This window comes from Mustela erminea, chromosome 7, assembly GCF_009829155.1.
Source record: "Mustela erminea isolate mMusErm1 chromosome 7, mMusErm1.Pri, whole genome shotgun sequence".
Taxonomy (NCBI): domain Eukaryota; kingdom Metazoa; phylum Chordata; class Mammalia; order Carnivora; family Mustelidae; genus Mustela; species Mustela erminea.
In genome coordinates this window covers 62,622,905-62,636,038 of record NC_045620.1, presented here as the reverse complement: position 1 = coordinate 62,636,038, position 13,134 = coordinate 62,622,905, and the positions used below count along the sequence as shown (strand labels likewise).

General features: G+C 37.0%; 1 protein-coding gene across 4 annotated transcripts in view; it reads right to left on the bottom strand.

The window, feature by feature from the left end:
• Positions 1-13,103, bottom strand: part of PIGF (phosphatidylinositol glycan anchor biosynthesis class F) — a 35,121-nt gene extending 22,018 nt beyond the window's left edge. The window contains exons 1-4 of one of the 4 annotated variants that reach the window (XM_032351854.1): positions 12,909-13,103; positions 10,891-11,135; positions 9,620-9,711; positions 7,829-7,945 (exon numbers count right to left, since the gene is read on the bottom strand). In XM_032351854.1, coding sequence (XP_032207745.1) covers positions 7,829-7,945; positions 9,620-9,711; positions 10,891-11,118 — 437 coding nt within the window. In that variant the 5' untranslated portion in view covers positions 11,119-11,135; positions 12,909-13,103. The other 3 variants (XM_032351856.1, XM_032351855.1, XM_032351853.1) reach the window with 3 other exon arrangements.
• Between the last annotated feature and the right edge of the window lie 31 nt (positions 13,104-13,134).

Sequence of the window (13,134 nt, the reverse complement as noted above, 5' to 3'; positions counted from 1 at the left end):
CTTTTGTAATAAACAAGATAAAAAATAAATTCTTTTCTATTAACTAATTTATAGCAGTGCTGACACTGGTTTATTCCCCTTCTGTAAGTTTCCATGACAAAGTCATCTAAATTCTATGTTCTGGGGTTAATATTTTCATAGTTAAGGAATGTATACATAGTCAAGAGGGCTCACCACCCTGTGGACAAACTTGAAAACTGAAACAATATTACAGATCAATCTTCGTAACAATGAGCTGTAAGTAACTGTCCATATTATTTGCCTCCACTGAAATTCATCCTATCAAACATTAATTGAAATGACCACGCTGAATGCTTACTATGTTCTAGACATTGTATCAGGTGCCTGGGGTAGCGAACAGTGAGCACTGTGGCTTAGATAGACCGACATCAAAACAATGCTTCTTCAAATGGAGCTGATCTTTTAACTACTCAGCTCTTCATCTAAAAAGGAGACCCCACATAACTCTTCCTGGTGGCTAGAGATATTTTACCGAACTTGACTCCCCTACTGAATGAATATTAAAACCAGTGCCTCTTTGCCACTAAATTTTCATACCTTATCATGGCTAAATTATCCTTTTTTAATAATGTATAAATTTTTGGTCATTTTAAATGTCCTCGGTAGTTTTTTCAACATAAAATCGATTACCATGAAAGATGACCAAAAATGCCTGTCTTTATCTAAACAAACAAGTCTTACTATCTTGACCTTGGCAAGATAACCACAAATTCAGGAACCTATTCAGAAATTCAAGTTTTTTAGTTCACCAAAAGTGGTCAGATCATAAGCTAAAACATGCCAAAAGCAGCATAAAAGAACTGATAAATCAAAAAGCAAATTCCAATGAAAAATATAGGTTTAAGGTAGTCAGAATATTACTTTCTTTTGTAAGAAAGTCTACAAAAGGAAAAAACCCCATAATAATTATAACAGCAAGGTAACAAACTGAATTATACTAGTCACATTAACTATGCTCAGTAATAAATACCAAATAGAAGTTGGCAGAAGAGACCAAATTATTTTTCTACCTTCAGGTTTCTTTAAAATAGCATTCCTTTGTATTTTTTTAATATAGAATAACTTCATTATTTACTTTAAGGAAAAATCTTGTTAAATAGTGTCATTTATGTCATTTAGTTAAGTATTATTATTATTTTTTTTTTTTAAAGATTTTATTATTAATTTGACAGAGAGAAATCACAAGTAGACGGAGAGGCAGTCAGAGAGAGAGAGAGGGAAGCAGGCTCTCCGCTGAGCAGAGAGCCCGATGCGGGACTCGATCCCAGGACTCTGAGATCATGACCTGAGCCGAAGGCAGCGGCTTAACCCACTGAGCCACCCAGGCGCCCTAGTTAAGTATTAAATTTCAACAGCAACAGAACTCTTGGGACAGAATTCCTACACAGTTCTCAGGATCAAAGCTTTTATATTTCTCAGTCTTCATTGGGTTATCATCTTCAATATTAATCATGCAAATAAATAAACAATTTGGATACAGTACTTATTTTGCATAGAAAAGTATAAAACACTTATATTGATTCCATACCGAGCAAGATGTAAGCCCAATTCAAAACTGGCCTGTTCGTTCTGAACATTTTAGTCATATTTCAGTAATACCAAAACAAAACAAAAAAAAAACGCTTCTGTGTTTTATAGGCTAAGACACAGGATAAAGGATAAAAATATTTAAAGCCTAAAATCTTTAATCCAAGTATTTTATGAACTTTTAATGAATTAGACCTAGAGCATAAGGACTTCAAATCAGAACTTTAATTTCTGTTGTAAATAATTATTGAGTAGAAACAAAATGTATTATTCATGTTAGTATAACCTCCAATTCTCTGAAACCAAAGTTGTGACTCAATATAAATAATGCTAACTGTGTACTGGGACAATTCTGAAATAATATACAAGTTGTGTATGTATTTCATATTATCACTTCAGAACCACCAGATCTTTGCATTTTAAAAATATTTTTGCCTAACGGTGAACATTTAAGAAGACCAACACTAACATTAAACAAGTTAACCTATCAAATTAACTGTTCCCTTAATTCATTCAAAATTTGACATGCTTTCTATGCGAAATTCTCAAAGTGTGATAAAAATGCTAGGGAAGAAACTGAACTATCGCCTGGGATGGTGGAGACATGAAGATTTAAGTTGCTCTCTCATGACAAAGCTCAAATTAATTTTACATTAAACCAACTGAAAAAATTTCCTCCTTCTCCATGGTTGTCCATGCCCTGTACTCCTTGGTCTGCTACCTAAACCAGGAAGAGGTACTAAGACAAACAGCAGCCAGGATTGGAAGAATGAAATATAAAAATGCTCCCTGACATTTGTTAATCCATTCGACAAACATTTCTTAAGCATTTGCTATTTGATTTCATTTATCTCACTCAGTTCTGATAATAACCCTGAGAAGTGGTTTATTAGTATTCTAACAGTATTGCACATGAGGATCTCTGCAGTTAAATGAATAGATTCTCTAAGATCACTTGGGCCACTACAAAGAGAAGGCAGGAGTTCATTTTCTGACCCTCAGTGGTCTTCTAAAACCTTCTGTCCTATCAAATGATCTGCATTCAAGTCCCAGCTCTACTGCTTACTGGCTATTCCAGGGCTTGGGCAAATCACTAAACCTGTCAGCTTTCCAGTACCTTTACCAAGAAAAATGTGAAAACAGAAGTATCTTACCAGACTGCTGTGAAATTTAAATGCTTTAAGAAACATGAACATGCTTGGGACGCCTGGGTGGCTCAGTTGGTTAAGTAGCTGCCTTCAGCTCAGGTCATGATCCCAGCGTCCTAGGATCAAGTCCCACATCAGGCTCCTTGTTCAGCAGGGAGTCTGCTTCTCCCTCTGCCTGCCACTCTGTCTGCCTGTGCTCACTCTCTCTGACAAATACATAAATAAAATCTTAAAAAAAAAAAAAAAAAGATACATGAACATGCTTTAAAAGTTGTTACTTCTGCACATTACTATTTCATGCCCCTCCCTGTGTGATGTTAACTGTTTCATATTACAAATTGATTGTTTTTAGCTACAGACCTCCAGCAACTGAGCTATTATCTTGTTGCATGTTAGAAATTTTCGAAGGCTATTTTTGCAGTCTACCGAAGTTTAGGTGGCATAAAAGAAATCTAAAAACTTTTTGATACAGGCCTAACTTTCAATACTCCCCAAATAAGCTTAATATGCCAAAACCTAACCTATTATAATTTTCATTTCAACTAGGTACTATATTACTATGGTTTAAATTTCAAAAGACACCAAAGAGTAGTTAGTTGGTGCAAAGTCTTCTGAGCTGGTCCCCTAGCTTCTCAGACTCCCTCCCCAGAGATAACCAGTATTTTTATCAGTTTCTCATGTATTCTTCCAAAGATACACAGGTCTATCTATTTTCTCCTGCCCACTTTTTACATAAATGGTAGCATCCTACATACATTTCTTCACCATGCTTTTTTCCACTTAACAGCATATCAGTAAATAAAGAAATGGTTGGGTTGTTGTTGTTCTTTAGCTACATTAAATTTAACATAATCCACCCCTTATTAAAGGATATTTAAGCTGTTTTCAAAGCTACAATGAGAAATCTTACACATTCAATATTTTGTAGGTATGAAAATATACCTAGTGCATAAGATCCTAGAAGTGGAACTGCTAGGTCAAAGATGGGTATTTTTTATTTTTACAGATATTACCAAACTGCCCTTCACAGAGCTTGAACTAATTTGTATTCCCATTGGCACTACCTCCCCAAACCTTTAACACTATGTATTATGAAACTCACAGATCTTTGTCAGTTTGCTTGCTAGCCGGAAAATGGTATTCCCCTTCCTATTATTTTTAGTTTTACTTTGTTATAGATCCTTCTGAGAAGGGATAAAGTGCCAACGGGTACAAAAACAAGGTGACAACAAATTAATTCTGCATATCTCAAAGTATCCAAAAGTTGAATTTTATAATAAATTTTTTAAAAAGCTCTTTTTAACCCAGCCAAAAATAACAGGCATGCTGCAAGGTATAGTTCAGGCTAAATGTAGAAATAGGGTTAAAGCAGAATTAGAAAATATATACATATTAAATTTGTGGTAAGTTACTAAGAGAAGGGTAGTTTCTCTGTTTCTCTCGAGTTTTGAAGTTTGATTTTTTTTTATTTTAAAATATTAGGCATTTATATATATATAGCCAGTTCTGCTATAATGCTTATTTTGAACATGCAAATTTGTTCCAGTTTGACTGATATATTAAGGAACGATATGAGCAATTTCACCTGAAAAATTGAAAAAAACAATATGAGCAATTTCACCTGAAAAATTTCACCTGAAAATGTCTAAGTGAAGACATAAAAACTTCACCCAATGGCACTTAGCAGTGTATGAACACATAAACTGTGCACATCCCCCAAACATCTATCACATAATCAAAACAGTGGTGTACTGACATAAGGATAGACATATAGGTCAATGGAAAAACAAAGAAAGATCATGTGTTTATGATCAACTGATTTTTGACAAGGATGCCCAAATTCCTGAAAGGTGGAGAATAGCCTTTTCAACAAAAGGTGCTGGGATAACTGGTGAGTTGCATGCAGAAGAATGAAAGTAGATCCTTACCTCACACTGTATATGAAAACTAATACAAAATGGACTAAAGACCCAAATGTAAATCCTAAAACTATAAAACTCTTGGAAGAAAACATAGGAGTAAATCTTTATGACCGTGGATCTGGCAATGGATTTTTAGATAGGACCCTTAAAGATGCACAAGCAACAAAAGACAAAAACTGATAAATAAGATTTCATCAAAATTAAAATCATTTGTGCTTCAAAGGACCCAATGAAGAAAGTGAAAAGATAACCCACAGAGAGAATGTGCAAATCATGTAAACACTAAAGGATCTGTATTTAGAATATATAAAGAACTCTTACAACTTAATAGTAAAAAAAGACCAATAACCCAATTCAAAAATAACCAAAGGATCTGAAGAGATATTTCTCTAAGGAAGACATGTAATTGCTAATAGGCACATGAAAAGATGCTTGACATCATTAGCTGGTAAGGAAATGGAAATAAAAAACACAAGGAGATAACAATTTACGTCCATTAGGATGGCGATAATCATAAGGGCAGATAATAACAACTGTTGGCAAGGACGCAGGAGAACTGGAGCCTTCATACCCTGCTGTGGAATGTAAAATGGTGCATCCACCTTGGAAAACTGGCAGTTCCTCAAACGATTAAACAAGTTATCATAAGACCCAGAAATTCCACTCCTAAGCACATACTCAAAAAACTCAAAACATTATGTCCATACAAAAACCTGTATACAAATGCTTACAGCTGCTTAGTCATAACAGCAAAACGCAGAAACAACGTGGATGTCCACCAGTTAATGAATGGATAAGCAAAATGTGGTATATAGCCGCACAATGGAATCTTACCTGGTCATAAAAGGGAATGAACTACTGCACAGATGAACCTTGAAAATATTATGGGTAAGTGAAAGAAGCTAATCACAAAATACCATATTTTATATGATAACATTTTTATGAATGTCCAGAACAGGCAAATCTACAGAAACAGTAAAGAGATTAGTAATTGCTTAGGGCTGGGGGAGAGGGGATAAGGAAGTGATTCCTAAAGGGTATGAAGTTTTTTTTCTTGAGGTGATGAAAATATTCTAAACTTTACTGTGATGACGGCTGCAAGACTCTTGTGGATATATTAAAACCACTGAACTGTACACTTTAAATAGGCAAAGTGTATGGTCTTTCAATTTTATCTCAATACTATTTTTAAAAAACCCATCTCCCTGGGTTGCTAGAGGGGATGTGGGCAGGGCAGGGTTGGGGGGATATATGGGGGATGGGCATTAAGGAGAACACTTGTGAGGAGCACTGGGTGCTGTATGTAAGTGATGAATTACTAAATTTTACTCCTGAAACTAATATTACACTATATGTTAACTAACTGGAATTTAAATAAAAAATTGAAACATAAAACAACAAAAACAAAAACAAAACAAAACAAACCCCAGCTCCCAGCTCCCTTAGTTTCCCTCATGTGTATGAGTCACACCTCCCACATCCAGTCCTTAATTTCCCATCAGATTTCTAACAACCCTCCTTTACAACTTCACAATAACTTACGAGTGGCAACTCTTCCCACGCTACTCCCAAAAAGCAAATTTCAGGTTTGTTTTTTTTTCCCAAAGAAAAGGACCATATTCATTATAATGTTTATCTATTTCTTAACTATTTAACATGAATAAAACTATACTACCATTTTTATTAAGTTCCTATCTTTTTTAGGATTTATTGTCAGAGTTTTTTGAGTGTTATGCCTCAATCCCGCCTTTCCCATAAGTTCTGTGTTTTTTAGTGTCCAATTTTGCATAGTGCAGGGATTCCTAGGAATGCACACATCATACTATGGCAGAACTAACTGCACAATCAGAATCAGATGATAATGTCTCCCCCAAATATACCATTATCAGAAACACAGTTCAAAGCTGGATAAATCACCAATCCAAATCTATACTGTTTCTACTGGTTTTCACTGCTTAACAATTTCAAACTAAAATGCTAAAAGAAATGAATGCCATTAGGAATACTATGGTAACAATGTGGGAAAGAGATTTCAATGACTGCACTTTTGTTTTCTAGAGACCTTATCAATACCAGAAGACAGTTCTGCAGGGAAACAATATTCATTTCAAAAGGAAAATGTCAGTAATTCATGGAGCCTAGCTAATAGCCAGCATGCATCCTCTGTACTATACTGGTTGTTCCCTTCCAAATTACAAAACTATCACTTTCCCTTCAGTTTCTATAGCTTCCTTCATTATCTTATCACGTATGTCTTTCCCTTTTCCCTTCATCTCACCAAATCTCACACTCCCGATCCGAATCCTTTACAGATCATTCTCCTTCCAGCTTTCCTACCCCTCTGAGTTCTAATAGCACCTACTATCTGATTTACACAATTTTAATCTCATATTGTTTGTTTGATTTATTCTTGTCTCTTGACCATACAACTTCTTGTGTGGATTCTAATACTTCAGAATCCACACAAAGCCTGCACAGCATGGAGCACAGAGTAAGAACTCAAGAAATTTTTGCTACTGGGTGATAAATGGGACAAAATCATGAGCACCAAATAAGCTTTCGGCTTTCTTACTTAAATTTAACCATTTCTGATACGAACCATTTCAATGCTTTTGTAGAAGCTAAAATTTTAACTTAGCTGTGCTGAATTTATACTTATACGTGGCTGCTAAGGAAATAAAATCCTCTAAAACTTGCACTCAGAAGTCTTACGCCAAAAAAGGCTAAATAAGAAATTACAGTTATTACACTAATAAGCATTTTTAAGTTTTGGACCCCAATTCTACATTGTAAGAGGTATGGAAGCAATTTTATCTGTAGCAATTTTAGTACAGAGACAAATCATCCCTGAGGAGTGGTTCTCAAAGCCTTCTTTTGGTAGTGGAAACCTTTTTTCAAACAAAAGGCAAAGTGGGATCCTCCCATACAGAAGAAAAGCAGAGCTGATCTTGCTAAAGTGGAAGGAGGAGCCTCTAGTTCTACCTGCTTGAGTCCCCCTCAAATGTAATACAACCCCTTCCCTATCCCCACTTCCCAACTGTGGTGGGCCCTTGAGGCATCCCTGAGAACCACAGTCCTGAAAAACACTCATAGAATAATCTGAAAGCATCCAGGAATGGAAAAATACTACATTAATTAATGTACATTAATTAATACTACATTAACTTTTTTAAATTTCAAACTCCACTAAAATATAAAATTAAAACTTACCCATTTCTACTGAAAACTCTTAGCCATGCTTTGATGTTTGGTCCTAACAAACACAAACAAGGTACAGTAGTAAAGGTTGACAAAGTAACTGCAAATAAAAATGTTTCCAACACCAACCTAGGCAAAAAAAAAGCTTTATTAATTTTTAAAAAGCATTAAAGGTGTATGTACACTACATAATCTTGGTTACTTAAATAGATTCAACATGAAAACATTTTCTTATACTTTACTTTGAAAGGTAACACAAGTCCTACCAAAATGATAATTACAAAAAATTTTAATACTGAAAAACAAGCTATGAAAAACAACCTAGCAAATATCTAGCTTCATTTTTTTTTTTTTTAAAGATTTTATTTATTTATTTGCCAGAGAGAGAGAGCGAGAGAGCATGCACACAACCAGGGGGAGGGGCCCGCAGAGGGAGAAGCAGGCTCCGGGCTGAGCAAGAAGCCTGATGCAGGACTTGATTCCAGGACCCTGGAACCATGACCTGAGTTGAAGGCAGACACTCAACCAACTGAGCCACCCAAGTGTCCCAAATATCTGGCTTTAATGACAGAGTTCAGAAGTGTTAAATACCTTCTAATCTATATGAGACTCTCTACTGCAAGAAACCCCATTTTTAGATAATAAACTTTCTTCCTGAAGAAGTTCCTCTGGAACTTTATCTATAACACTGGTTCAACTCTAGCTTATACTGGAGCCACTTGGAAAGTGAGATAAACTAAAGCTTGGGGAAGCTGTACCCATAGCGTTTCTGAGGTCTGAGAACTTGCTTTTGATAAAATGCTGATGCTGCTGGTTTTAGTACTACTGCTCAAGACACTCATTCTACTCGACAATGGATTAAATAGAAACTACCATTTCCCATTAAAAGGTCTTGTCCTCCCCTCTCTAGAAAAGAACTACCTGTTAATTTAGTGTGTGTGTATATATACAACTGTGTATAAATATATATGACTACATACATAGATGTATCTGTGTGTCACAACTTACCTCACTGTGATCACTAATCACTTTTAAATAAGGTTTCCCAATCTATGATGAACATTAAATAAGAAATACTCATGAATCTAGTTTTTTTTTTTTAAAAACTGGTCAGCTTTGAAACAGTGTTGAGTTAAATTCTGCCCTTAAACTATCAACATTAGGGGTGCCTGGGTGGCTCAGTCAGTTAAGCCTCTGCCTTCGGCTCAGGTCATGATCCCCACGTCCCAGGATGGAGCCCCATATCCCCACCACATCCCCACATCCGGCTCCCTGCTCAGCAGGGGGCCTGCTTCAGCACCCCCCCCACCTTCCTGCCCTCTGTCAAATAAATAAATAAAATCTTAAAAAAAAAACCCTATCAACATTAGGTTATTAAATAATTAAATATAGGAATCTATGGAATTTTCTTAAGAAAAACTTCAAGCACTTCAGAATCATATTTACTAATAACTGATATGCTAATTCTAACTAGTTTATACAAATCATTATAGTAAGCTCCCTTCGAGGTTCCAAGGTCCACACATTTATTGGAATAGTTTCTCATCTACCACCCTGCCCCTACATGCAATGGGGTAATAGAAGGCTAGGTAAGAGGAGCATTTAATGAATTAAGTTATTCTTATTATGAAGTAATGTTAAAAGAATATCATTACTAAGAAAGGGCAATGATGTCAGTATCCTCCTGTGATCTGGTAGTTAAACACACCATGGTTTTTCATTCCTCACCAACAGAATTAGTGCTTTGTTCAGTAAACAAGTGTTTCAAAAATAATTGCCTTAAGGTACAAATTTCAGACTTACTCTATGAGTGGTGCTCCATATAGAACAAAAATGACATGAAAGAAGAAACATGACATAAGAAAGTAGATACAGCATTTCAAAAACCTTGCTACCTAAAAAAGAAATGAGAATGATTTGAAGGCTCAAGACCATGCCTAGAGGACAGCAAATACTTCCACTTTATCTACAAATACAACTTATTCCCATGTGTTCAACAGTTGAATGTTCTTTACTTTCGGAAGCCTGAAGTCAGATTCCATCTCCTGTGCACAGTGCACAGACCTCCAGACAGCCCCACAAAACAGCCTACAAGTCACAAATCACTACCCATATTCCACCCTCCCAATCAGCACTAGAATCAAAAAGCATTTCTGTTCCTATGGTATGCACTGAGCTACACCACGAATCAGTATTTATAAAGTATTTACCAACAACAGAACACTATGATACCAAAAAAAACCAGACAATCCTTATTATGTGATACATGAAATCTTTGCAGAAAATAAGGACTACAGTTTTTTTTTTTTCATTTAAAAACAAAATTCCTAGGAAAACTGCATAATATTAAGTAATTCCCCAAATCATATTCATGTGACTATATGATGCATATGAAAAAAGACCTGCATGTCTACAAATCAGTGTGGGACCTACCTGATTTGGAGTGCAAGAAGATCTAATTATAACAGACACAGTGACTTTTTAAATCATAGAGCAGTAAATGTGTTTTAAATGATCTAAGAGAGCTACACACAGTATTGGGTAATGTTAAGGGAAGACTTTATTAATTTAAAGTAATAGTCAAGTATTATAAGATAGTGAACATTTCAGAAAATAGATTCTGATATCTGAAAACTTTAACATTGTTTAGTCGAGGAAGGCCATGTTCAAAATAAAGCTACCACAAGACTTATTTTGTAATTTCTGAAAAATCCATTTTCTCTCAGAAATGGAAAAAATAAATGAAAATAAAATGTCTTATAAAGTTTAAGATATGACTGCTACGTCATGAATTTATCTTCAGTGGTGACCTAAAATATGACTATCTAGGTTCACAATGCTGTAATATCCACTGAAGACATCCTAATTCCACAACTGATGCATGGCAAAGGATCTATCAAACATTGTGGGCAGCCTTCCAGCAATAACAGGCTACTGATCTGAAAAAAGATAAAAAATCAGGTTCTCTTTACTCACTGTAAATAACCCCATAAGTACTTGACTAATACTTTATTCTTTTATTAAAAGGAACACTACTCCTATCTAAAAATCAGTTATCAAGAAATAAGCCTTACCTTGTATGATAATGAACTTCTTTTAGAGGATGCATTTGGTTTCACTACTAAATATAATACTAGATTGACGGCAGTTACAAAAACAGAACAGATGCACAACCATGTCAAGTGTGTTTCCAATATTGAGAAGTTCTCCAAGAAGAATGATGGAATGAAGATGCTTAGGATAATTGAAAATATGCATAAAAGATGGGTATACAGTAGTCTCTTGATATCAGTATCTTTCATGGTGTTTTCTTGAGAGGCTATCTAATGAAAAACAAATTAAGAAAACAGCATATCCAATAATGATTTTTTCCATTGTCTAAATGCTCCAACGCCCAAAAGTAAGCATGAACAAGTCAATTTTCTATGCACAATGTATTAGTTTCAGAATATGGTAAGATGCATATGTATAAATGTACATGTAGACTAATATGGCTCAAAAATGTCTCAGAGCCTAAAAAGGACAAATTTACTAATTCCTTAAATATTTGTAACTGGTTTCTGTAAAAGGATCATGTACTAGGACCAATTAAGGGATTTGTTTTCTTTTTTCTTTCTCTTTTTTTGCCAAAATCACAGAGGTAAAAACAACATGCACAGATTAATGATTTGCTCTTGCTGGAAGTATAATCTATGCATTCTAGGAACCCCATGAATACACTTTAGCCAAACTGTTGGCATTTTTTTTTAATCATTGTGGACCCTTGTCTAACATCACAGTAGTTCACATCTTCTGGCAAATGACAAGTGACGCCAAGTGCACACTTGAATACTCAAAACGGTGACCAGTGTAATCAAGAAAGTTCAAAGAACATTATGCTAAACTCAGGGATCCCAATGCTCCAGAAATACCAAAATGACAATGTCTGTTACACGTGCTAAGTTCCAATCAAAAGTAGATCATAAATAGGAGGAAAAAAGTCTACTTTCTCTCATTGTCTCTATAAAATACTCATTATATGTATATGTTTATTCATAAATTACCTAACACAATACATAACGTATTGTTACTAACTTCCTTAGTAATGTTAATACTAATGTTTGGTACAATACTTAATATTAAGTAGAACCTTATTAATTTAAAGTAATAATCCACTGTGGTGAATATTCCAGAAAAACAACAGGGCAAGTCCAGGCCTTATCCTAACTGTTCTGATATAATTCTGTAATTTCCCAAGGCAAATATACTACTGATAAGGAAACAGCCAAAGACACGTTAGGAGACAGGTCCAAGGTCCCAAGCTCCCAAGCTCCCAAGCACTAAGGCCACATCAAAGCCTCGCCTCTTTGATATAAAGATACACACTAGGGATTGAGAAGAGAATGAACAATAGAAGGGAAAAAGGAAAAGTTTCTCGCAGGTCCTATCCTCTGCCGAATGACAGACGGGGCAGAGGATCCGGAATACACCATCTCAACAGATACCTCTCCGGATGTTTTTTTGGGCCCCTCTCAGAATCCCAAATGACATGAGTAGATCTGGATCTAATACAGTGCGCAGTACCCAAACTCAGATGCTTACTGAATGAATGAACAAGAACGAAGGAAAGAGGGTGGGCCCTGCAAGCACACGAGGACAACCGTCTGGCGCTCCTCCGGCTGCCACCGCCCTGGCCTCCGGGGTCTGACCTAGCCCGGCTTCCCAGGTCCCCAGGCTCGCACAGGAGGAGCCTCCGCGGAAATCGCCAGGACCTGTCTCTGCAGCCCCACCCCAAACTCGGTCGCTCAAGACTGCGCAAGCCTCACCCAGGGCAAGTCCCCCATTGCTCAATGGGGGACGCGCTGAGAAGCATAATCAAAGAGCATCCGCGCGGAGACCAGGAGAAACGGAGGGCCACACACAGAAAAACGGATCTGCAAGAGGGCCGGGTCCATCAGGGCAGCCCCTGGGTCACGCAGGAAGGGTGGCGCTCGGACGGACGGCGGGCGCAGGGGGCTGGGGGCACAGATACTGTCGGCCACATGGGCAGTTGGTGGGGGCTGTCCGCACACGCCGGGAGGCTCGCGTGCGGGGAGGGTTCGGCTGGGCTTACCTAACTCTCCCGCCAGCGGAAGAGAAGCGGAGGTAACTACCTCCAACCATCAGGTACGACTCGCCGCCCTAGCCCTCGCGCAGGCGCAGGCCTGTGGGACGGAGACCCAAGATCGCACAGCCAATTGCAGAAGCGGAGGGGCGGGCAGTAGTAGCAGCCCCGCCTTCCAGCTCGCTTTTAATTCCTCCCGCCGCTTTTCAGGTGTGGGATGGGCGGGGCGATGGGA